Raw genomic sequence first — 23,548 nt, 5'->3', positions numbered from 1 at the left:
CTAAGTGGCGTCTTTCACTTAGCAATGTGCATCTAAGCTTCCTTCATGTCTTAATAGCCTAGCCCATCTTAACACCGAATACTGGTCCATTTCCTGGACTATTCATTCACTTTCTGAAGAGTGAAGAATGAACTATTTATTCATGCTTGGAAGCAAGTTTTAGAAAATATAAATGAGGATGCTATAAAATATTCATGTGCAGATTAGTGTAGACGTGTTTCAACTCCTTTGAATAAATGCCAAAGATCATGACTTCCTGAATTAAATGGCAAAAATATATTCAGCTTTATAAAGAGCCACTGTACTAATTTACAAAGTGGCTGTACTGTCTTGCACTCTTCCTAGGGATAAGTTGGAGTTCTTGGTGCTCTGTACCCCAGTGAGCACTAGGTACCGCCAGTGTCCTGGGTCTTAGTGAGTCACAGTGTGTGTCTAATGGTATCATCTTGTTTTTGATCTGCTGATAGCATGTGACATGGGTCAACTGTCCCCATGATGGATGTTTTGCCACCTGTATATTCCAGTCCTTCCTTCGGTGCTGAGGATTGGATCCAAGGTCCCGATTGTGTGAGCATGCACTGCTTTACTATTAAGTAGACCCAATTTCATTCCTACTTTCTATTAAAAACATGTTTTTGGTGGAGGGGAAAACCCTAAAGGTTTTTTCTTTGTGGTGCCTCTCGGGAGCATAATAATTCTTGCTCAAAATCCCATGTAAAGACTTTGTGAAGTGACTTTTCAGAAATTTGTTCCACCATATATCTGGGAGTAGAAATCTTCAGAGAATATTTAACTACATTAGTACATCCCTCACCAGAATCCACAGATGCCCAAGTCGCTTGTCGGAATGTAGCATAGCATCCATAATGAACCTACCCACCCCCTGTAGCCCTTCCGTCGTCTCGAGATGGGCTCGTGATTCCCACTGCGATAAAATGCTATGGCAGAAGTCGTACTCATTGTTTAGGGGCAATGACAAGAAAACAGCCTGTGCACGTCCTATACAGATGGAAAATATAATTCTGATTATTTTTCATCTGCAGTTGGGTGGGACTGAGGATGCAGAACCTGCAGACCAGAGGAACAGCAATACTTTATCACAGTCGCCTTCTATTCCCATACTGAGTGCTTTATATTAGAGCTTTGCAGACCTTGCTTTGGAAATGGTAGCTGGTAAAATCATCCGTTTTCAGAGTTTTAGGGTTAAAGCCTGGGCTCAGTAATGCACGCGTTATAGTGAAAAGCAGAGAAAGGAGATTTATTCAGTGTGATCACATGGGGAAGAGGAACAAATAAAAAGAGTCTAGTGACAGGCATGTCTGTTGTTGGGGATCCTAACACAAAGCTTAGGTTTGGACAGAGGGAACGTGTTATGCATATCTGAGCAGTCCTGGTCAAGGTGTGGTCCCATCTATCACGGAACCCTTATTGTCCATCTTCTGGCCCTACAAGGTGGCTTGATGACCTAGCAGAATGATGATGTCACTTGTGGAAGCCAAGTTCCTCCCTGGGCTGGCATCAGGGCTTCAGCCCTTTCCTGGCCTCGGTGTGAGGTTCCCAGAGGACTTTCATCTCTTAGAGATCCATTGTATCCACAGTCCGGCTGCTGAGTGTAGGAGCACACACTTGTCCTATAGTGTCCCCTCCCCTTGTGCGGTGGTTATGTGCCCTGGCATTGTATCCTTGGATGGTGACAGCTTTTCAGCAGGCCTAGGCTTGTCACTAGATTCTGGTGATTGTGTTCGTGGTTGGTGGCCTTGGAGCTGAGTGACATTAACTTGAGAATCATCATCCTGTTGCTGTTGGCTGCAAGTCACCTGACACTGCCTGAAGCTAATGTATAGGGAACATGCCTGAAGCCCCAGGATTTACGGCGTTACCTGACAGTTTTGTGGTGTGTGACCACTGCAGGAGGCAGGGGCCCCATTAGGTCCAATCTGTGCATTTTGTTTACAGTGGTCCTCGTTTTTCAATGTCACATGAGCTCTTAGCCACTGTGAATGATGTTTCTTGTCTCAGAGCCTGGAATATAAAAGGTTCTAGGTGTTCATAGGTTTTAGAAGGGCCTTATGCTAATTTCTAGATGACCTAGAACCCATGTAGCCCAGGCTTGCCACAAGACAGTTCTCCTAAGATTCCCCACCATACTACAGATATAAGTAGAGCAAGATGCCTAGTGTCTTAGATCCTCAGAAGAGAGCTCTCCTGGAGACACCTCTTTTCTTTCTTGCCTTTTTTTTGCTTTGATAATATTTTTCACAGGCCCCTCCCCCAGCCATTTGTCCCACGCTGTGACTTGGTTTACTCCCCACATTCTGAGTCTTTGTTTCCTGATATAGGATCTCATGTAGCCCAGGCTGGCCTTGAATTCTTTATGTACCCATGAAGGTCCTTCTGGTTTTCTGATCCCTAACTCCAATTCTGGAGTCACAAGAGTGGCTCACTGGGCCTGGCTTTCTTTTGATTTTTCTGAAAATTTGACAGCAGGAAATTACAAGCAGTTCCCGGTGAGCTGGCTCACTGGTTAAGAGCACTTGCAGTTCTTGAAGAACACCTGTGTTCAGAGTGCCCATCTCAGACAGCTGACGACAGCATGTAACTCTAGCTCCAGGACACTCAACCCTTCTTCTGGCCTCTTCAGGAACTTATACTCAAAAAGCACACACCACACCACACATACAGACACAGACATATCACACACATACAAACACACACAGAGATATATCACACACAAATATACAGACACACACAGTTACACACACACACTATCCCACACACGTACAGACACACACACAATCACACACATATACAGACATACCCCATATCACACATACACACACATAATCACAGACACACACCATACCACACACAGATATGTCACATACACACACATCAGACACACACATATACAGACACACACAGCTACACACACATACAGACAGGTCTCTCTCTCTCACACACACACACATACACTACCATGCACATGTGCAGACACATGCACAATCACACACATATACAGACATACCCCACATCACACATACACACACATAATCACAGACACACACCATACCACATACAGATACATCATATACACATACATATCAGACGCACACACACACACATATGCAGACAAATCACAGATACAACCCACATTTCTCTCTCTCTCTCTCTCTCTCTCTCTCTCTCACACACACACACACACACACGCACCCCTATTTTTGACAGGCTTAGAAAATCCTATGTATGTTAGATTGACCCTAGGGCAGTGCTACGGAGCTATATGCTCCCTCCTTATTTTTGGAGATGGTATCTGTTTATGTCTCTCAGACTGGCCTTAAACTTGCTGTGTAGCCCAGGCTATACTGGAATTTATAACCTTCCGACCTCTTTCTACAAAGTACTGGGATTACAGGTGTGTACTGCCACTCTTGGTAACCAATCTTCAATAGTAGAAATAGTACACATGGATTTGGAAAGTGTGAAATCAGACATAGGATAGGAAAATTAAGAAATTAGAAGACAGGCATAGTGGCTCACATCTGTAACCCCAGAAGAACTTGGAAGCTGAGGCAGGAGGATTGCTGTAAATTCCAGGTTTGGCTGGGCCACAAAATGAGACCCTGGCTCAAAAAAAAGAGGAAACAAGAAGTCACTGAAGAAATTATTGTCATAACTCATACCATGTGACAGGAACTCTTAGTACATGGGGAAAAAAGTCACCCAAGAGTAACATTTTCCTAGCTGGGAGCACAGTGAGAAACGTGTTGCTGGCCCAGGTGGATGGCAGCATCTAATGGGGAGAGCCTTACTCATACTGCCCTGCCTCTCCTTTGTGTTGCCTGGAACTGGGTAGATGTTGGGTCTCAAAGCCCTTCAGGGCGAAGGGAACACTTTAAGCAGATAAACTGAAACCCAGTAAGCAAAGTACCAACGCTGCCTGTAGATCTAAGCGTGTTGTTTCTTGGGATTCATAGTTTGTTGTGTTTCTGTAAGTCCTCCAGAGTCCAGCACACCCTGGTGCAGGCTGTGGGGTGGTCATCTGACTGCTCACCCCAACTCAGGTGTGAACTGGCTCAAGTCCTGGTCTGTGACCGCTATCTTTGGATGACATCTCTGTCACCTGCCTTTCTTGACTATCTCTGGTCACCGGCACTCCTATCTCTCTGCAAAATCCTCAGGTTTTTTTTTTTTTTTTTTTTTTTTGTAAAGATGGCTCAGGAGTTAATAAACCACTGGAAGTGATCTCTGAAACAAGGCAGCTGCCCTGTCCTGGCTCCTAGACAGCTGACGTTTCCAAACTCCTGCCCTGCAGGTGACCCTGATCTCCTGTTTTTACCTCGACAGCCTCCTGTCTGCCCCGGGCCTAAACTTCATCCTAAACTCTGTTTCTACCTGGATTCTTCTGGATTTGTCTGTTCTCTTGCTTGGGAACTCGAGTTTTAGTTTTCTCAAACACCGTGGGCCATAACAGCTGGAATAGTGGTGGCGTGGGGTGGTTCATGCCTGTAATCCCAGCATGTGGGTGGTAGAGGCAGGAGGATCAGGAGCTTGAGATCATGAGACACTGTCATGAAATAAAACAGCAATACAAAACCACTCTTTGGAACGGTGGACAGTAAGTTACCTGGTCTGGTGACACACCCCACCTTCTTTGGTGTTTTGAAGAACTGGGGATTGAACCTGTGGCTCACGTAAGGCAAGCACTCTTCTGTTGGCTCCTTGAGGTATACTTTGTGTTCTGTTTTGAGGCAGAGCCTCACTGTGTAGTGCAGGTGGCGTTGGCTTCCCAAGCCCTGGGAATTCATGTGTGTGTCAATCCAGCACAAGGTGGCTCTCGACTCTACCTTGGACTTGGACCTGGCCAGTGGGGCATTACTAGCCATGACTCAGCAGAAGCCTGGAAGGCACTGCGCATCAAGAGGCTGTCACTTGGGGCTGGGAAGCCTTCCTCCGTGGCTGCTCACTGTGACTCCTGGGCACTCCCCAGCACCAGCTGCTACACAGAGGAGGAATGTAGAACTTAGACCAGTTAGACCAGCAGCCCCCCATTGGCATGGTCTGACTGCTGCTGTTTTAGAAAGCCCTGCTGAGTGGATTCAGGGCAGGAGAGCTGACCCTTGCCGGCAGTGGCATTGGGCGAGCTAGCCAGGGCAGTGCTGGAGAGCTAGCCTTGGGTAGTCTGGGTTTAGGAGAACTGCCAGGCTGACTGACTCAGCTCTCACTCAGACCCAGATCCAGGGCTCTGAGCTGGCCCAACCCCAACGCCTATCCCATCTATGAACTGCTGGAGCTTGTGAAGGGGCCGGTCCGGCAGATCCGAAGCCCCAGGATATCCGTGACAATCTGAGAGGAGTCCTGGTTAGGATACAGTACTGATGATGGTGTAGTGGAAGCCAGGGGCCTCGAGCCAGGCCAGTAACTAATCATAATGAACATTTGCAAGTGACGATGTGTGGGCAGAGAGGTACACTGTGGGACACACTGTGACACTCTACAGCTTTCTATGATGAGATGTTTTCTATGCTTTGTTGATTTTGTTTGTTTGGTTTTTATTCCCTTTTAGGGGGGAGGTTGCAAGGGCAGAGGGCAGATATGAAGAGACAGGGTGGTGAGTGGGATTGGGGTGGGTGATGTGAAACTCACAAAGAATAAATGAAAAGTTCAAACCAAACCAAACCAAACCAAAGCAAAAAAAAAAAAAAAAAAAACCTGTCCCGGCTGGGTTTCTGTGGTCTGTAACTTCAGGGCTTGGAGACTGCTGTCCTGTGCTTCCAGGGTAACTCTCACGGCCCTAATCCGGGCCACTTGGGGACATTCTGTAAACAGACGGGGTTGTGCAGAGCATAGCCCCACCCACTTTGTTGCTGCGTTCAGTCTGTAGCTTGTATACACCCTATGCTCGCATAAAGTGCTATTCCCCCGTTAGGAGAAACAGGCAGAGACGGGAGTACTGCGAGGCTGCTGGAGAGCCGGGACCTCTGGCTTGCAGACTGTAAGTGTTTGGAAAGGAGACATTTGAACACAGATTTTTGAAGGTAACACCCTAAGGAAGTAGACAGAATATCATCATGTGACAGAAAAAAAAAAGGTACTATTTCTATCGATTGTTTATATATAAAAACCATAAAATATGTAGTTTAAAAAGTGTGTGTGTGTGCTCTTTTGGGGTGGGGGGTTGGCTTTTTGAGGCAGAGATTCTCTGTGCAGCTCTGGCTGTCCTAGAACTTGCTCTGTAGACCAGGGTAGACTCAAACCCACAGAGATCTGCCTGCCTCTGCCTCTGGAGCGCAGTGACTAAAGGCGTGTGCTACCACTTCCCAAGTGTATATGTTGTTTTTTTTTCTTTTTTTAAAGCATAAATGTAAGACATCATGGATGCATTCGTGGTGGGATGACATATCTAATTTTATTGATGAATAGTAAATAAAGTGTATGTCAGTGGAGAGGCAGATGCAGTCTAACCACCTAGAAGGACACACAAAGTGCGGGTCCAGGAGTCGTCTAAGGCCTGGTGGTTTGCGGTTCACAGCCCCAGGTTGTGGCTTCAGCTGGGTCGTTTACCCCGGTTATCTGGGTGTTCACAGATTCTGCTGTTACTTGGCTGTCACCACAGCAGTCCAAACAATTGCTTCATTTCCTTTATTTGTTTTCCTATCCAAGCTGAAATGGCTCTAGTTGATGTGATTGACATGTGAGGATTTGACATCCGAGGAGGAGTCAGAATACTGTGTGACTTGCTCTAGATGGTAGGGCTGTAAGCGGCTGTCCCTGTGTATCCTGAGGGCAGGGTTTCCGTTCAACCCTGTGTGCTGCTTAGGGACATGGTGGCAGGTGGGTGTGGCTGAGGGGGCTTAGATGGAGCAAAAGATGTGGGTTCTGGTGGTGCAACTGGGGCGGGGATGCTGGTGCACACCTTCACTTCCAGTCCTTGGGACTGAGGTAGAGGCAGGTGCATCTCTGAGTTTGAGGTTAGCCTGGTCTACATAACAAGTCCAGGACAGCCGGGGCTACACAGAAAGATATCATGTTTAAAAACATGCGACTTGCGGCCAGAGAGATAGATTGATGGTTGAGAGAGCTCACTGCGCCATTCTAGCACCCAGACAACAAGCGCCACGAACATGTCTGCTGCCTTAGCACCATGGTGGTACAGGGACAGTACTGCGGGGGCTTGCTAGCATAGTGGAAAAACTGAACTCTAGACCCTGCCTCAAAGAAAAAAGGCAGAGTGGGAAAAGGGTACTGCCACCCTCTCTGGCCTTCACACACCTGCATGGATGCACAGGCAAGAATTAGAAAATCAGGGCTGGAGAGATGGCTCAGCAGTTAAGAACACTGGCTGTTCTAGAGGTCATGAGTTCAATTCCCAGCAACCGCACGGTGGCTTGCGACCATCTGTAATGGGGTCCGATGCCCTCTTCTGGCATTCGGGTATACTTGCAGAGAGAGCACTCATACATAAATAAACAAATCTTTAAAAATTAGAGAATCAGATTTTAGAAATAAATTTCAGAAGGAATGATGTGACCCTTGCCTCACCATTTTGATTCACGTTGCTGTAACAGAGCATTAGAGACTGTCTGTGCTATAAAGAGAGGAGACTCACTATCTCACACTCTTAATGCTGAAGATCCAGTGCTGGGCAGCTCTATTCACTCAGGCACTGGCAAGGGCCTTTGCTACATCACAAATGGCATCACACAGAAGGAAGACTTGGGAAGAGGAGGGGGTGGTGTGCCAGTTGGAAAGACAGGAACCAGGGAGGGGGTTCTTTTTATAACTTGTTCTCCTTTTTATAGCTAGCCCACTCCTGTGACACCTGTACCCATCACTTCATTTGTGTGAGACCTCACCTCCCAGGAGGCCGTGCCTACTAAAGGTCCCGCCACCTTTCATCACTATGGAAGTTTCCAGCCCATGAGCCTTGTGGTACACATCCAAACTGTAGCAGTCTCCCCGTGTGTCTGACTCACTAGCAAGTGCCACTTTCATGAGCGTGCTGACACCAGACACTGCACTGTACATTCTGGTGAAATTGACTGTCCTAGGACTTAAGCAGAGCTTCTCTATTTCTCTGGCTTCTGAGCCCCAGAGGTGACACCAGCCTCTAAAGAGGCCCTTTTCAGAGCCCCGGAGGGAAGAGTGGATGTGAGAAGGCCCATTCCCGCCTGTCAGTCAGCCCCATGGACTCCCTGTGGGCAGCTGAGGCTCTTTCTTGTTTTTGGCAGCACGTCCAAGCTTAGATGCCTCTGAGAGAGGGTTCCGGATTCCCAGAGCTGGCTGGGTGAGTGGGTAGCAGGTGTGATGACTTGGTAGAAGGCCCTTGGCCAACTGCAGATAGTCTTTGAGGGAAGGTCCTCGAGGTTTTAGAAAACAGTGTGCTGGCAAAAAAAAGTCTGGTGTAACTCCTTGCGTTTAATTTTCAAGGGATGGTCATGCCCACAGCAGCCTCATTTCTTCCTGTCAATCAGTGGGCCAGGGCTTCAGCTTCCCATTGTCTTCACCTATTTAGACAGGTGACTTTTTTTCATGTGGTTGCTGGGATTTGAACTCAGGACCTTCGGAAGAGCAACCGGTGCTCTTAACCACTGAGCCATCTCTCTAGCCCTAGACAGGTGCCTTTTGTGTGGTTAAAAAAAAGTGTCACTGTGTAGAGCAGGCTGTCTTAAACTTGCCACATAGGCCAGGCTTTCCTGGAACTCACAGAAGTCTGCCTGCTTCTGCCTTCTAAGTACTAGGATTAAAGACAAAAGTCCCTAGTTCCTAGTTGATGGTTTGTTTCTTTGTCAAGACAGGGTCTCTCTGTGTAGCCATGGCTGTCCTGGAACTTCCTCTGTAGACCAGGCTGCCCTTGAACTCAGAGAGATCTACCTGCTTCTGCCTCCCCAGTGTTGGAACTAAAGGTGTGTGCCACCAACACCTGGCCCTAGTTGATGATTTTTAATACAACGTCTAAAATAGCAATAAGGGGCCAGTGAGATGGCTCAGTGGGTAAAGGTGGGGGCCTGTGTTTGATTCCTGTGACTTGCATGGCAGAAGGAGAAAACAGATTTCAGCAAGCTGTCTTCTGACCGCCATATGACCCAATGGGGCACACATGCACTGTGGCATGTATGTATATGCCCACACATGTACACACAAATGCTCACACACACACCAGATGAATGAATAAATAACAGGTAAATAAATGTAAATTAAAGCGATTTTTAGAAAAGTTTTAAAAATCCACCCTTATTTCACCTTATAGTGATAATTGTTTGCATATCCTTTCCCTTCTAAGTTTTCAGATTTTGTGACAGTCTCCTGTGTCGCAGCCAGGTCTCAAACTTGCTGTGTACCCCAGGATAGTCCTGAACTAATCCTACATCTGCTTTCCAAGCGTTGGGCCCACACCACAGGTGTCGCTGACAAACATTTTTATTCTGCATCATAGTGTTAGCCTGCCATCTAGTGGCTTGCGTTGATGAAAAGGTTCGAAGACGAAAAGGCTTCAGCAGCTTGAAGGAGATGCCTCTGAGCATATTTGATAATTCCTTACAGGATGAAATGGATGGGCTTGAGCAGTCTAAGATGCCGTGTACAGGGCTTGCCTAGCATCAGGAGGCCCTGGGTTCTGTTCTCAGAACTGTAAAATAAACCAATAAAGGAAGATGCTGTCAGTTCAGTACAGGCTGGGTTGTGTGAGGCGGGGTCATGACTCGGAGCAAGTTTTCTATTATAGTCACTTAAGGATTGACAGATCAGTGACAGTTGGTGTGGGGAGTAGCAGTGGCATGCTTGGTATTCTTTCTACTTCTTTCTTCAGTTATGAGACACGGTCTTACTATGTAGCCCTGGCTGACTCTCTCAACTACTTGTTTTTGATGTCGGATACTTAATTTTTAAGTTTATTTTATTATTATTTTTTTTAGTCAGGGTCTCATGTATCCCAGGCTGGGCCGCAAGCTCACTATGTAGCTGAGAATGGTCTTGAACTCCCTGCTTGCCTTCCTATGTGCTAGAATCACAGGTGTGTCTACTACACCCTGTTCATATTGTGCTGGGGCCTAAACCCAGGGCTTCGTGCACGCCAGGGGATCGAGCACTCTACCACTGAGCTACCCAGTATCTCAGCTACTGAGGCTCTCAGTATTTCAGATACTTCTAACTGAGCAAAGTGAGTTTCTGTTTGGTAGCTCTACACAGTTCTTCAGATGTATGAATATTTTTTTAGTCTGGTTGTATTTCTGGGTTATGTGCTGGCTTCGTCCAGCTTTGTGGAATCCTTAGATATTGCTACCGATCAAATTTGCACAAATCATATTGCTAACTCAAAACTGAGTAATTCAGATGTGCCATGCATCCCCTCAGCCAGGAGGCCTGCCTAACCTCCAGGCAAAGCAGGCGCAGGGATCTCTGAGGTGACAGAGAATGGAGGTGCCTTTATTTCCTCTACTTGTAAGGACTGAATGTAAGACTGCGAGGGGGCAGGGGAGACTGGAAGCGATCTCTGCAGATGCATCACTGTGGCAGCAATGGGACATTGTTCAGGGGACACCTGAGCTGGGCTGTCCAGTGACCACTCTGTTAACACACTGCAGCTCTTGGTTGTTTCACTGAGCAGGTCTTTTTCCAAAGTTCACCGTCATGTGACTCCCTCTGGCTGGCTCTCTGTGCTGCTCCTGTCCTGTGTCCAGTGGGTGGGTTTCAGTGCAGACTGCTTGCTTGCCACTTGGCATGAGTTCCCTGAGATGAGTGGCCTGTAAGATCTGTCTTTAGGTCAGTTTATAGCTTATCCCTGAACATGGATGTAGTCCTGTTTTGTTTGTTTGTTTGTTTGTTTCTTCCCTTGGGGTGTCCAGGCACTGCCACACATCAGGTGGGGAAGGATGGAGCGGAACCAAGTCCAATGGTCTGCTTCCTCCCTTGAGATGTCAGGACCTGGGCTGGAGAGATGGCTCAGCCATTAAAGACTAGGCTCACAACCAAAACCATAAGAGATGTCAGGACCTGATGAACGGGTGGATCTGCAGGATCCTAGTCCGGCAGTGAGTGCTGTGGGGAGGAAGTCTCCTCTGAAGATTCCAGTGTTACAGCTCTTCAGTGTTACAGCTCTTCAGTGCTACAGCTCTTCAGTGCTACAGCTCTTCAGTGTTGCTACAGCTCTTCAGTGCTACAGCTCTTCAGTGTTACAGCTCTTCAGTGCTACAGCTCTTCAGTGCTACAGCTCTTCAGTGCTACAGCTCTTCAGTGTTACAGCTCTTCAGTGCTACAGCTCTTCAGTGCTACAGCTCTTCAGTGCTACAGCTCTTCAGTGCTACAGCTCTTCAGTGTTACAGCTCTTCAGTGCTACAGCTCTTCAGTGTTACAGCTCTTCAGTGCTACAGCTCTTCAGTGCTACAGCTCTTCAGTGCTACAGCTCTTCAGTGCTACAGCTCTTCAGTGCTACAGCTCTTCAGTGCTACAGCTCTTCAGTGCTACAGCTCTTCAGTGCTACAGCTCTTCAGTGTTACAGCTCTTCAGTGTTACAGCTCTTCAGTGTTACAGCTCTTCAGTGCTACAGCTCTTCAGTGCTACAGCTCTTCAGTGTTACAGCTCTTCAGTGCTACAGCTCTTCAGTGCTACAGCTCTTCAGTGCTACAGCTCTTCAGTGCTACAGCTCTTCAGTGCTACAGCTCTTCAGTGCTACAGCTCTTCAGTGCTACAGCTCTTCAGTGCTACAGCTCTTCAGTGCTACAGCTCTTCAGTGCTACAGCTCTTCAGTGCTACAGCTCTTCAGTGTTACAGCTCTTCAGTGCTACAGCTCTTCAGTGCTACAGCTCTTCAGTGCTACAGCTCTTCAGTGCTACAGCTCTTCAGTGCTACAGCTCTTCAGTGCTACAGCTCTTCAGTGCTACAGCTCTTCAGTGCTACAGCTCTTCAGTGCTACAGCTCTTCAGTGCTACAGCTCTTCAGTGCTACAGCTCTTCAGTGCTACAGCTCTTCAGTGTTACAGCTCTTCAGTGTTACAGCTCTTCAGTGTTACAGCTCTTCAGTGTTACAGCTCTTCAGTGTTACAGCTCTTCAGTGCTACAGCTCTTCAGTGCTACAGCTCTTCAGTGCTACAGCTCTTCAGTGCTACAGCTCTTCAGTGCTACAGCTCTTCAGTGCTACAGCTCTTCAGTGCTACAGCTCTTCAGTGCTACAGCTCTTCAGTGTTACAGCTCTTCAGTGCTACAGCTCTTCAGTGCTACAGCTCTTCAGTGCTACAGCTCTTCAGTGCTACAGCTCTTCAGTGCTACAGCTCTTCAGTGCTACAGCTCTTCAGTGCTACAGCTCTTCAGTGCTACAGCTCTTCAGTGCTACAGCTCTTCAGTGCTACAGCTCTTCAGTGCTACAGCTCTTCAGTGCTACAGCTCTTCAGTGCTACAGCTCTTCAGTGCTACAGCTCTTCAGTGCTACAGCTCTTCAGTGCTACAGCTCTTCAGTGTTACAGCTCTTCAGTGTTACAGCTCTTCAGTGTTACAGCTCTTCAGTGTTACAGCTCTTCAGTGCTACAGCTCTTCAGTGCTACAGCTCTTCAGTGCTACAGCTCTTCAGTGTTACAGCTCTTCAGTGCTACAGCTCTTCAGTGCTACAGCTCTTCAGTGTTACAGCTCTTCAGTGTTACAGCTCTTCAGTGTTACAGCTCTTCAGTGTTACAGCTCTTCAGTGTTACAGCTCTTCAGTGTTACAGCTCTTCAGTGTTACAGCTCTTCAGTGTTACAGCTCTTCAGTGCTACAGCTCTTCAGTGCTACAGCTCTTCAGTGCTACAGCTCTTCAGTGCTACAGCTCTTCAGTGCTACAGCTCTTCAGTGTTACAGCTCTTCAGTGTTACAGCTCTTCAGTGTTACAGCTCTTCAGTGTTACAGCTCTTCAGTGTTACAGCTCTTCAGTGTTACAGCTCTTCAGTGTTACAGCTCTTTTAGAAAACATTTCTCATAGACGATCGTCAGTGAAACAGCTTGTGCACATACATTTTATTCTGGGTCATGTATGGGCTATATATATAAACCTTAGAGAGTGGGAAGGTGTACTTCTTAGGGTGATGTTTCATTGGCTGAGGTTGAAGGTTCTGGGGACACTTCATTTGCATGGAGAGGCATTCCATGAAGCTGGACCAAGGATCACATGACATTCCTTTGGTAGAAGATTTGGGGGTCTAGTTTCTCAGATCAGGCAGAAAAAAGGAAGCCCTGCTAAGAAAAGGGAGTCAGTCCTTCATTTTGTGCAGAGCTCAGGAAAGCTGTCCAGACATTGTAGACTACAACCGTATAGAGAGGTGTAGCCCATGGGTGCTCATGGGACGCGGCATGGCATGTCTGTTGGTGACTGTTGTGCTTTGACTATAAAATGCCCTCTGCAGAGTTTTAAATATTTGGTTCCCATATGGTGGCACCATTAGATACACAAGCATATATACGCACTGTCTAAGTTAGGGTTCTATTGTTATGAAGAGACACCTGACCATGGCAACTCTTATAAAGGAAAACATTTTTTGTGGCTGACTTACAGTTCAGAGGTTTAGTCCATTATCATCATGGTGGGAGACACGTGCTGGAGAAGGAGCTGAGAGTTCTACATCTTGATCCAAAGACAGCAGAAGGAAACTATGTGCCACACTAGGCCTCACTTGAGCATGGGTGACCTTAAGCCTGCTCCCATAGTGACACTCTTTCTCCAACAAGGCCACACTTCCTAATTGTGCCACTCCCTATGACCAAGTATTCACACATAGTAGTCTGTGGGAGCCATTCCTATTTAAGCCACCACACACACAAACACATATAGAATTCCAGGGGTCTTTGCCATTACCACAGGCAGCAGAATAATGATGTGCAGGAGGGAGGAAGGCAGTTCCGTTCAACGTGACTCAGTATTCAGTCATCTTGCTTCAAACTTTGGGAGCCTGACCCTGAGTAGTTTATTTTAGGCACAGCACAATTTGGTGAAAAATTTCCTTGTGATAATTAGTCCAATTCTGTGTGCACAATAAAGCAAAGAATAAAGCTAAATATTAGATGTGACATTATAGAAACTCTTTGTAAAGTACGTGCTCACACATTCTCACACACACTCACACACTGACATACATTCACGTGCACACTCACACACACACTCACACCTACACTGCCCCCCCCCCACACACACACACAAGAGACGGGGGGGGGGTTGTTGTGTAACCTCAGCTGTCTTCCAACTGAAAGAAGTCTGCCTGCTTCTGCTTCCTGAGCACCTGGGATTCAAGGTGTGCACCATCATATACCTGATCTCTGGGGATTTTGTATCTAGTCCCTTCTCCTCCTTTTCTGCTTCTCGGCAGTACGCTATAAACTCTGCTGTCCCCTCCAGGCATCTCTGCTATGATGCACCGACACTTTTAACACTGAGCCAAAAAAACCTGTTCCCTTTTGAAATTGTTCTGCCAGGTGTCGTATTCACGTTGAGAAAGTCACTATCATGATAACAACACCCTGAAAGAAGCAGTGGGTCTGCCAGGCAGAGGGGGAACCTGCAGGGAAAATGGGAGCCCTGTATTCAAAGTACAAGCCTGGCACCCCTGGTGTGGAGATGAGCAGTACTTGTAAGGGAGGGTGCGTGTGCACAGTAAGGGCGGGTGTGAGTGCATGGTAAGGGAGGATGGCACATCCCTCTCACCGTTAGCATGTGGATAGCTCATGTCTTCACTGTGCCAGTGCTCTAAGTAAATCTTGTGGGAGAGGACTTGTAAAGATGAGACAAGTAGAATAGGAGGAAGGGTAAGGAAGTGTGTGTGTGTGTGCACTGCAGCTGAAGATGGAGAAAGCCAGCTAGCAGCTGAGGTGCCTTGCTTTGTAATCCCAGGCCAAGGAGGGAGACTTGCCATGAGTTTGAGGCAGCCATTTTCCATTCGAGGGTTTGAACTAAAGGCTTACCCACCCATGCCAGGCAGTTGTCCATCACTGACTTAGATCCTCAGACCCCCCCTTCCCCCTCCCCCTCTTTGTTTCAGATGGCAAGGTCAGGCTTCAGAGGAACACAGGGGGCCTTGCCAGGACGAACACTTCAGTAAGCACCTCTCTGTGCACATGGGTAGAAGCCATGATGCAGTTCATGGCAGTATAATACATATCACATACATGCCGAATGTGTGCAGTAGCTGGGAACACTGGGCTTTAAAGTGGTACTTTACAGGTCTGTTTCTGGGATTATCACAGGTCACTGCCCAGCCCATTGTTCTCTGTGGTGCTTGAAATGGAGCCTACAACCTTGCAAGTGCTGTGCGCCCCAGCCCCATTTACCCACTTTGGAATTGGATTTTTAGTATTGTTAGGTTTTTGAGTTCCTTATGTATGTATGGTCCTTTAGATCTCCCCCCTTTCTGCAGGTTGTCTCTTTCTTCTGTAGACTCTTTCCATAGGAGAGGCTTTTAGTTTGATGGAATCCTTTTTGCCTTTTATTTATTTAGTTATTCTTTTTATTTTTAATTTTTACTTTTGTTTTCCTACTTTGGGCTTATAAAATCATTGTATCGAATTCTTTTTTTTTTTTTTTTTTTGGTTTTTCGAGACAGGGTTTCTCTGTGTAGCCCTGGCTGTCCTGGAACTCACTTTGTAGACCAGGCTGGCCTCGAACTCAGAAATCCGCCTGCCTCTACCTCCCAAGTGCTGGGATTAAAGGCGAGCGCCACCACGCCCGGCTTGTATCGAATTCTTGAAGTTCTCTCTCTCTCTCTCCCTCTCCCTCTCCCTCTCTCTCTCTCTCCCCCCCCCCTCTCTCTCTTTCTCTCTTTCTTTCTCCAAACCCATATAGTTTTAGAGTTTCCGATCTTCACCTTAGTGTATCCGAGGGTGGCCTTGAACTCCCTGAGCATCCAAGGATGGCCCTGTACTTCTCTGACTTTGATTCATTTTTCTCTCAGAATGGAGAGTTTCCTCTCGTGGATGCTTTCCTCAGCAGTGCGGACTAACAAAGATGTCCTATTTGAGGTCTGTTCTGTACTTTTGCTGAGTCTCTCTGCTCTAGCTCTGCACTCAGCACCAGGATCTCTGACCCGTGTGTTTCTCTGCCACGCTGCCTTCGTCTTCATGATGCATGGTACGTCTATAAGTGGGCATTCTGATGCTGCCAGGCTTGTGTTCTTGCTGTGTCTCTTTAGGGTGTGTTGTATGTCTTATGCATTTTGGTGCTCTGTGAAGAGCAGGGACTGAAAGGAGCTTGAATTTACTGTGTCAATTAGTATTACCATTACGAGGGACAGTGTGGAGGGGTCTAAAGCCAGCACAGGCCTGCCAAGAAAGCTCACAGGGCTGACCGAATGTCACCTAATAACCTGCCAGCCCAGTATTCACCAGTGGTGGAGGAATGACTCAGAAACGTTTGTCTCAGTAGCTAATTAAGCTTACTAAAGACCGGCTCAGGGGCCAGTGAGATGCTCAGCAGGTGAAAACTCTTGCCACACAAGCCCGACAGTCTGCATTCAATCCCTGGAACTCCACCGAGGAGGAGAGAGTGCCGTTTCCACAGTGTTGACCTCTGACCTCCACAGGCATGCTGTATCATGCACCTGCCAATACTAATAAAATAAATTTAAAACGAAAGACTAGTTAATGGTTAACAGTGCATCATAAACCCCTCAGAAGGAAGAGAGTGTTTTATTAACCACTGTGTGTGTGTTTTAAACTATTAGATTTCCAAACCAGTATTTTTAAATGGAAACAGCTGAACAAAAAACAAAACAAACCAAAAACCCAAAAAAACAAAAACAAACAAACAAAAAAACCTGTCATAAGATTTTGAGACCATTAAAATAGAGAAGAAAATAATGAGGAGAAAATTAAGACCAAAACTGGATTCTGCCACTCAGGACGTTGAGGCAGGGGAATCATGAGTTCAAGGCCAGGCTAAGCTACACAGAGAGACCCTTCATGAAAAAAGTCCAACTCCCATGTGTGGTGACAATCTACTGGTGCCCTTTTCTGCTTGTAGCAGGAGAGACTGCAGCGCCTGGCCCATGTTGGTCTTAGGCTCGTTTCCCACAGAGAATTAGCTCCTTGTTGTTATGATAAAATATTGAAAGAGGAAGGGTTTATTTGCTTTATAGTTTAAGAGAGGATACAGTGCACATGACTGAAATCAAGGTGGGAGGAGTCTGAGGCACTTGGCCACAGTGGGTCCCAGTCAGGAAGAGAGAGATTAATCCTGTCGGCCATCTTGCTTTCTCCTTCAGTCTGGGTCTCCAGCCCCATGGGATGGTGCTGCCAAGATTCAGGTCTTCCCTCCTCACCTAAGCTTTTCTGGAAACACCTTCATAGACCTGCCCAGAGGTGTGTCAACTGGGTGGTTCTAAATCTTTTCAAGTTAACAATGTAGATTTGCCATTACATGGAAATTCTTTTTGTTAAAGATAGCCTGAAAGTTTATTTATATTTTGGCACATCTTGGTTTTCCTTTTTCTCCCTAGCAATGGAAAGGTACTCTCTTTATACCTAAACCAAAATTATAAACCCCAAACCAACCCTGGTAATGGCCCCTGACACTGTGAGACATAAAGGCCCAGCATTCAGAACTGTGCCATGGTGCTCTGCTCAAGGCCGCCAGTGTAGCTTTATGGCAGAACAAGAGAGAGCAAGGCTCCCTGTGGCTGGTTACAAAGCAAGGTCACAGGGTGTCCTGAAGGTACGACCTCACCGATGCCAAGTGCAAGATGGATATGTGCGGTGCTTGGACCATTAGACAATGTGTACCCGTATCAGGGCCTCACATGGCACTCTATAAACATGCACCATTTTGATGTATTTGCTTATCAAAAGGTAAAATCTCTGATGTGAGATGAATTAAAAGGTGTTCGACTTGATGCTAAAAAACCCTGCTGTATCTTTTTAGGGGGCACAGATGTTGCCTGACAGCTGTATGTGGTTAATGTAGATGTTCTGCCTGTTCAGTGTTTCATGCGTTATAAGCAGTGTTGGCTACATAATTAGATAAGTGAGGGTGTGAGCTCCCCATCCAAGCAGCATGCGCCCAGTGTGACTGTCCAGGTACACGGTTTGGAGCTGGCTCCCTCCCCCAACCCTCTCTCCTTTTTTGTCGGTGTGTTACTATGTGGTCCAGTCTGGTTTCATACACTCATGGTCCTCGTGCCTCAGCTTTCTAAGTGGTGTGATTCTAGTAGGTTCACTATACCTGGCTAAGACAATGTTTTCAGCTAACTCTTTCATGCCAGGGGACTGAGCCAGAAGTGAGAATGAATGGGTGGTTAAGTCCACACCCCACCATTGAATTAGTGTCACCTTTTATTTTTTTTAATTTAATTAAAAATTTCAAGACATGAAAAGTATATGCCACGAAATCCGCTGTCTCACTGTTTTAGGTGCAGCTGATACACAAGGCACAGTCTATGCCGTGCAGCATCAGCACCACACGTCTGCAGAAGCACTTCATCCTCCAGAGCAGAGTTCCTGCACTCACCCCCCCACACACACGCCCAGCCCTGGAGCCAGCACCCTGCCTTCTCTTCCCAGTTGACTGACCTTGGCACCGTATCCAAGTGGGATCTGTCACACAATTTGCCTTTTTTTTGGATGACTTATTTCACTTGGCATGATACCTTTAAGATCAACCACATCGTGTGTGCCAGGGTCTCTTCCCTTTTAAAGGTTGAATGGTGTTCCTTTTGGCTAGATCACATTTCCTTACCTATCCACCTCCTTAAGGATGAGTGATACTTTATCGTATGTATATATATGCTCCATCTTATTTTCCTATGAGTCAACCAACAGACTCTTCTATTGCTTCCACAGTGCTACTGTGAGCATGGTTATGCAGAACACCCTTAAGGTTGTATTTTGGGGCCTGCGGAGGTAGTTAAGGTTTGTTGTTGTTGTTTGTTTGTTTTTATTGAGAAAGAGTTTCTCTGTGCAACAGCTCTGGCTGTCCTGCAACTCTATAGACCAGGCTAGCCTTGAACTCACAAAGATCTGCCTGCCTTTACCTCCCAAATACAGGGATTAAAGGCATGTGCCTTCCATGGGTATTTTGTTCCCCCTTCTAAAATGGATTGAAGTATCCACACTTTGGTCTTCCTTCTTCTTGAGTTTCATGTGTTTTGCAAATTGTATCTTAGGTATTCTGAGCTTCTGGGCTAACATCCACTTATGAGTGAGTGCATATCCTGTGTGTTCTTTTGTGATTGGGTTACCTCACTCAGGATGATATCCTCCAGATCCATCCATTTGTCTAAGAATTTCATAAGTTCGGAGCAGAGGCTGAAGGAATGACCATCCAGAAACTGCTCCATCTGGGGATCCATCCCATAAACAACCACCAAACCCAGACACTATTGTAGATACCAACAAGAGTTTGCTGACAGGAGCCTGATAAAGCTGTCTCCTGAGAGGCTTTGCCAGTGCCTGACAAATACAGAAGTGGATGCTCACAGCCATCCATTGGACAGAGCATAGAGTCCCCAATGAAGGAGCTAGAGAAAGTACCCAAGGAGCTGAAGGGGTTTGCAGCCCCATAGGAGGAACAACAATATGAACTAACCAGTATCCCAGAGCTCCCTGGGACTAAACCACCAATCAAAGAAAACACATGGTGGGACTCATGGCTCTAGCTGCATATGTAGCAGAGGATGGTCATCAATGGGAAGAGAGGCGCTTGGTCCTGTGAAGGTTCTATGCCTCTATGCCCCAGTATAGGGGAATGCCACGGCCAGGAAGTGGGAGTGGATGGGTTGGTGAGCAGGGGGAGGGGGCCGGGATAGGGGATTTTTGAAGGGGGAAACTAGAAAAGGGGATAACATTTGAAATGTAAATAAAGAAAATATCTAAAAAAAAAAGGCATGTGTCACCACCTCCCACGTGAGGTTTATATAACATTTTTGTTATATAAAGCGTGAGGACCAGAGTTCAGCTCTCACATGAACATCCTGGCCTGGTAGTACACACTTAGAATCCCTACGGCTTGATGCAGGGCAGCCTTTCTGTACCAGTGAGCCTCAGGCCGCAGTTAAACGTCCCTGTCTCAAAAACAGTGAATGTTTCCTGAGGAATGAAATCCAAGGCTGACCTCTGGACTCTACACACTGTGCACTCTACATGAGCGCCTCTCCACGTACCCATGCGTGCACAAATATGCACACCCCACACACCAAAAAAGGACTGTCTTCTGTTATTTCGGTTGTTACTTAGAAACTGCCAGATGATCGGATTGTGTGCTGCTTTTTTTTTTTTTGACAGCCAAATCTTTTTTTTTTTTTATTGGGGGAATGGGTCTCTAGGGGGTAGGCCTAGGCCCTCACCGCACAGCTTGTTCATTGGCACTGCCTCCAGAATCCTGTAGCTTCATCACATCTGGAAGCTCTGGAGGGCTGGAGAAGGGCTCCATGGGGAGAGCTTCGAAGGTGTCATCTGCTCGGAAGGCCAGGCCCACCGTGGCTGGGGCCTGTGGCCATGCTGTCTGGCTAGTGAAGCCACACTTGCCCAGAGTTTTGCCATCATCAAGGAGCTGGCCATCCTTGTAAAGCCGCTGCTCCTCTGGAAGCCGCTTGAGGATGCCCTAGACTTGCGCTTCAGTTCGAACACCGTGCCAGATCTTGAGAAACGGGCCCTTGTCAGCGCTAGCCCGCGGCCCCCGGTGTGGCCCCGGAGCCCCCGCCGGCCCCTACCCTCCCCCCTGCGCCCCCCCCCCCCCGCCTTGCTGCTTTTTTAAAAAAGGTTTTGAGGAATCTCATGCCGGCTCCCTTGCACTGTCTGCTTTCCCAGCAGGGAACAAGGGTTTGAGTTTCTCCACAATTTCACCAACCCCCCCCCCCCACCTCCCTATATCTCTCCCTCTCTCCTCCCCTCCTTCCTTCTTCCTTCTTTCTTTCTCCTCTTCCTCCTCCTTTTTTGATAGTCACATCCAAACGATGGGAGGTTGTACCTTGTTGTGACTTCGCACTGGATCTGTCTTTAAATTTGTTTTCAGTTGCCATGGTGACTCCTCTCTCCTTTGCAGGAAGGAGATAAAATCCCTGGTGCAGTCTGGTTCTCTCAAAGGCTCCTTGAGCGCAGAGCAGCAGCTGTCTCTCATCAGTGGCTGTGGCAACCTGGCCGAAGCAGTAGAGGGCGCTGTGCACATTCAGGTGAGTTAAAGCCAAGGCCCCAGGTTTGAAGAGACCTGAGGTTGTCTTCCAGCGTCTCTGGAAGCACGTGGTGGCAAGATGCAACCAAGGAAGAAGTAGGCATTTTTTACTTTCAAGGTCAGAATTTTGTTCTGTGTGACAGGAAACAGGGTCATCGGATCATCTCTTGTCTAACTCCTCATCAACTACTATGAGGGTGTGTCTTAAAAGTTGTTAAAATATTGAGGAAAATACGATTTTTGGACTGATGACACTGATTTATTACGTGGTATATAGACCAGGTTGGACTTGAGCTCACAGAGTTCTGTCTCAGGAGTGCTGAGATTAAAGGTGAGTACGACCAGGTCTGGCTTTATCACTTTCTTAAATGGACACATTCTTGCTCTAACAAGTAGAAAGCTGAAGAAGTCACCTAGAAGAAAGCCTTTCATAGCATTTAGGGTTTTGGATAACTTCACTGAAAGAGGGAAAAAGGAACTCTCTCAGACATGGTTCCCTCCGTTTTCCTGGAGAATGGCAGTGGCTGCTCAAGGCACGTAGGGGCTGGGAGGAAGCGTTCCCCATCACCATCTCCACAGCTCATGTGCCCATGACCCGTCCATCTTAAGTATAACTGTCACTCTCTGCTGTAAGCTTGGAATGAGCTTACCTGAAAGGCTATTCCCAACACTCCCCAGTGTTTGTGTTCTAAGGGGACACTCAGAATGTGGAAAAGCCAGAGAGGCCAGTTGTGTTTCGTGTGTGGACCCTGTTCCAAGAGGCTGGCTCCTTGTCTCTTCTGGCTCCAAGTTCTCTACGTTACCAGACATAGACAGCATAGTCACAAAACACTTTTCAGTGTGTCAGTCTGTGTTTCTTTATTGTTAGTTACTGCTGTTAGTCTCTGTAAGTCTCTCACGTGATAAATTGAACTTAATCACCTATGTTATGTGCATGTTTAGGAAAGACAACAGGAACAGTGTTTGGGACCATCTGTGTGGTTTGGGTATCCACAGGGTAGTTTGGGATATATCCCCAGTGGATGGAAGGATCTCTCTCTCTCTCTTCTTTTCCATCTCCCTCCCCACCTCTGCCCCTATATCTGCTCAGGCTGACCTGAAACTTACCGTGTAGCTCAGGCTGGCTTTGAGCTTGCAGCAGTCCATTTGCCTCAGTGTCCTGAGTGCTGGGATTATAGGCACCCACATCACACTCAGCTCCTCTCTGTCTCTTGGTTTGGTGTAGGTGGTGTGAAATGCAGGGCCCTGTGAGGAGGCAGAGGATGTCTGGGTGAGCTTGCAGATGTCTCACTTCAACATCAACCCCTCAGGCTTGCTTTTGGAGAGCAATGAAGTCACCTGAGTCTTGGTGGAGGAGCTTCCTTGTGTGGGCTTAGCTTTGAAGCATGTGTGTACTTCATGTACTGGGATTGCCGGTATCTTGCCGGGAGGAGGTAGAACAATTCAGATCATGGTAAAGACAGGAAGAAGCCTCCTTCTCTGAAGCCTGTGGCTCAGAACAGACTCAGGTCGAACAGGTCTGGGAGCAGTCTCGGTACACAGTGTCTGGGAAGCTTTGGCATACAAATGAGAGCTCCACTTCGTCATTTGCATGAGGGTACTCACCTCTCTCTGGAGTGGTGTGAGGATTTCTGTTTGGGCATCTGTGAAGGTAACTCTCCTGGAAGGCAAAGGCCTGCCTCGCTAATGATGGAATTAAAAATCACCTCATTTGGGCGTGGTCTAGGCCCTCTGTGAGTACGAAATCCAAGCCTGCTCAGGTGCCTCATAAAAACAGTGTTGTCTTTGCATAGAACTTGTCTCCATCCTCCTGTGGATCTTAAATAATCTCTCCATGACCTATCACACCCAACACAACAAATGTGCTGTGTGCTTATGCTGTCCAGTTTAGGGGGTGATGTGAGAAAAGTCTGTAGATATCTTGTGTAGGCATTTTTTTCTTTTTCCTTTGTATTTTCAGTCTGAAACTGGTTGCATCCCTGGAACCTGCTGATGCAGGGGAATAGCCATATCTATGTAAGTGGTGGAACTGTTATAATTACACACATATCTGATTTAGTTATAGACTATGATCTGAAATGTGGATATGTTGACATACACTGTAATATTTCCAGCTTCTCATTTCACAGTGTTTCGGCCCTGTGGTCTGCCTGGCATCTCCTCCTTCCAGCACCTTGGGTCTGTCTAGTCAGGTGCCCAGAGCACAGCATCTTAGAAAGAAATGAATTGAATCCCATCCGAAGTTACTAACTCTCAAACATTGAAGTTATTTTCCTCTTCTCTAACAGGTTTGCAGTGAGATAACCTGTCAAGTTGCTCCCTTTGACATTTGCCTTTAGGAAGCTTATTTACAGTTAACCCAGCACTCGTGGGCAGCCAGCCGTGCCCCAGGGATAGTGAATATACCTGTGTTCAAGGATGACGGGTTCAAGTAATACTCCG

The 23,548-nt window shown here is 47.0% G+C and overlaps 1 protein-coding gene across 1 annotated transcript in view; it reads left to right on the top strand.

Annotated features, from left to right (window-relative positions):
- Nucleotides 1–23,548, top strand: part of Cryl1 (crystallin lambda 1) — a 132,134-nt gene that overhangs the window by 16,322 nt on the left and 92,264 nt on the right. Inside the window, exon 3 of the mRNA XM_021182253.2 lies at nucleotides 20,981–21,107. Within this exon, the coding sequence (XP_021037912.1) occupies nucleotides 20,981–21,107 (127 nt within the window). The remainder of the gene's footprint in view (nucleotides 1–20,980; nucleotides 21,108–23,548) is intronic.

The sequence above is a fragment of the Mus caroli genome, unplaced genomic scaffold (genome assembly GCF_978045245.1).
Source record: "Mus caroli unplaced genomic scaffold, Mus_caroli_1 scaffold_12, whole genome shotgun sequence".
Taxonomy (NCBI): Eukaryota; Metazoa; Chordata; class Mammalia; order Rodentia; family Muridae; genus Mus; species Mus caroli.
This window is presented reverse-complemented; position numbering and strand designations above follow the sequence as displayed.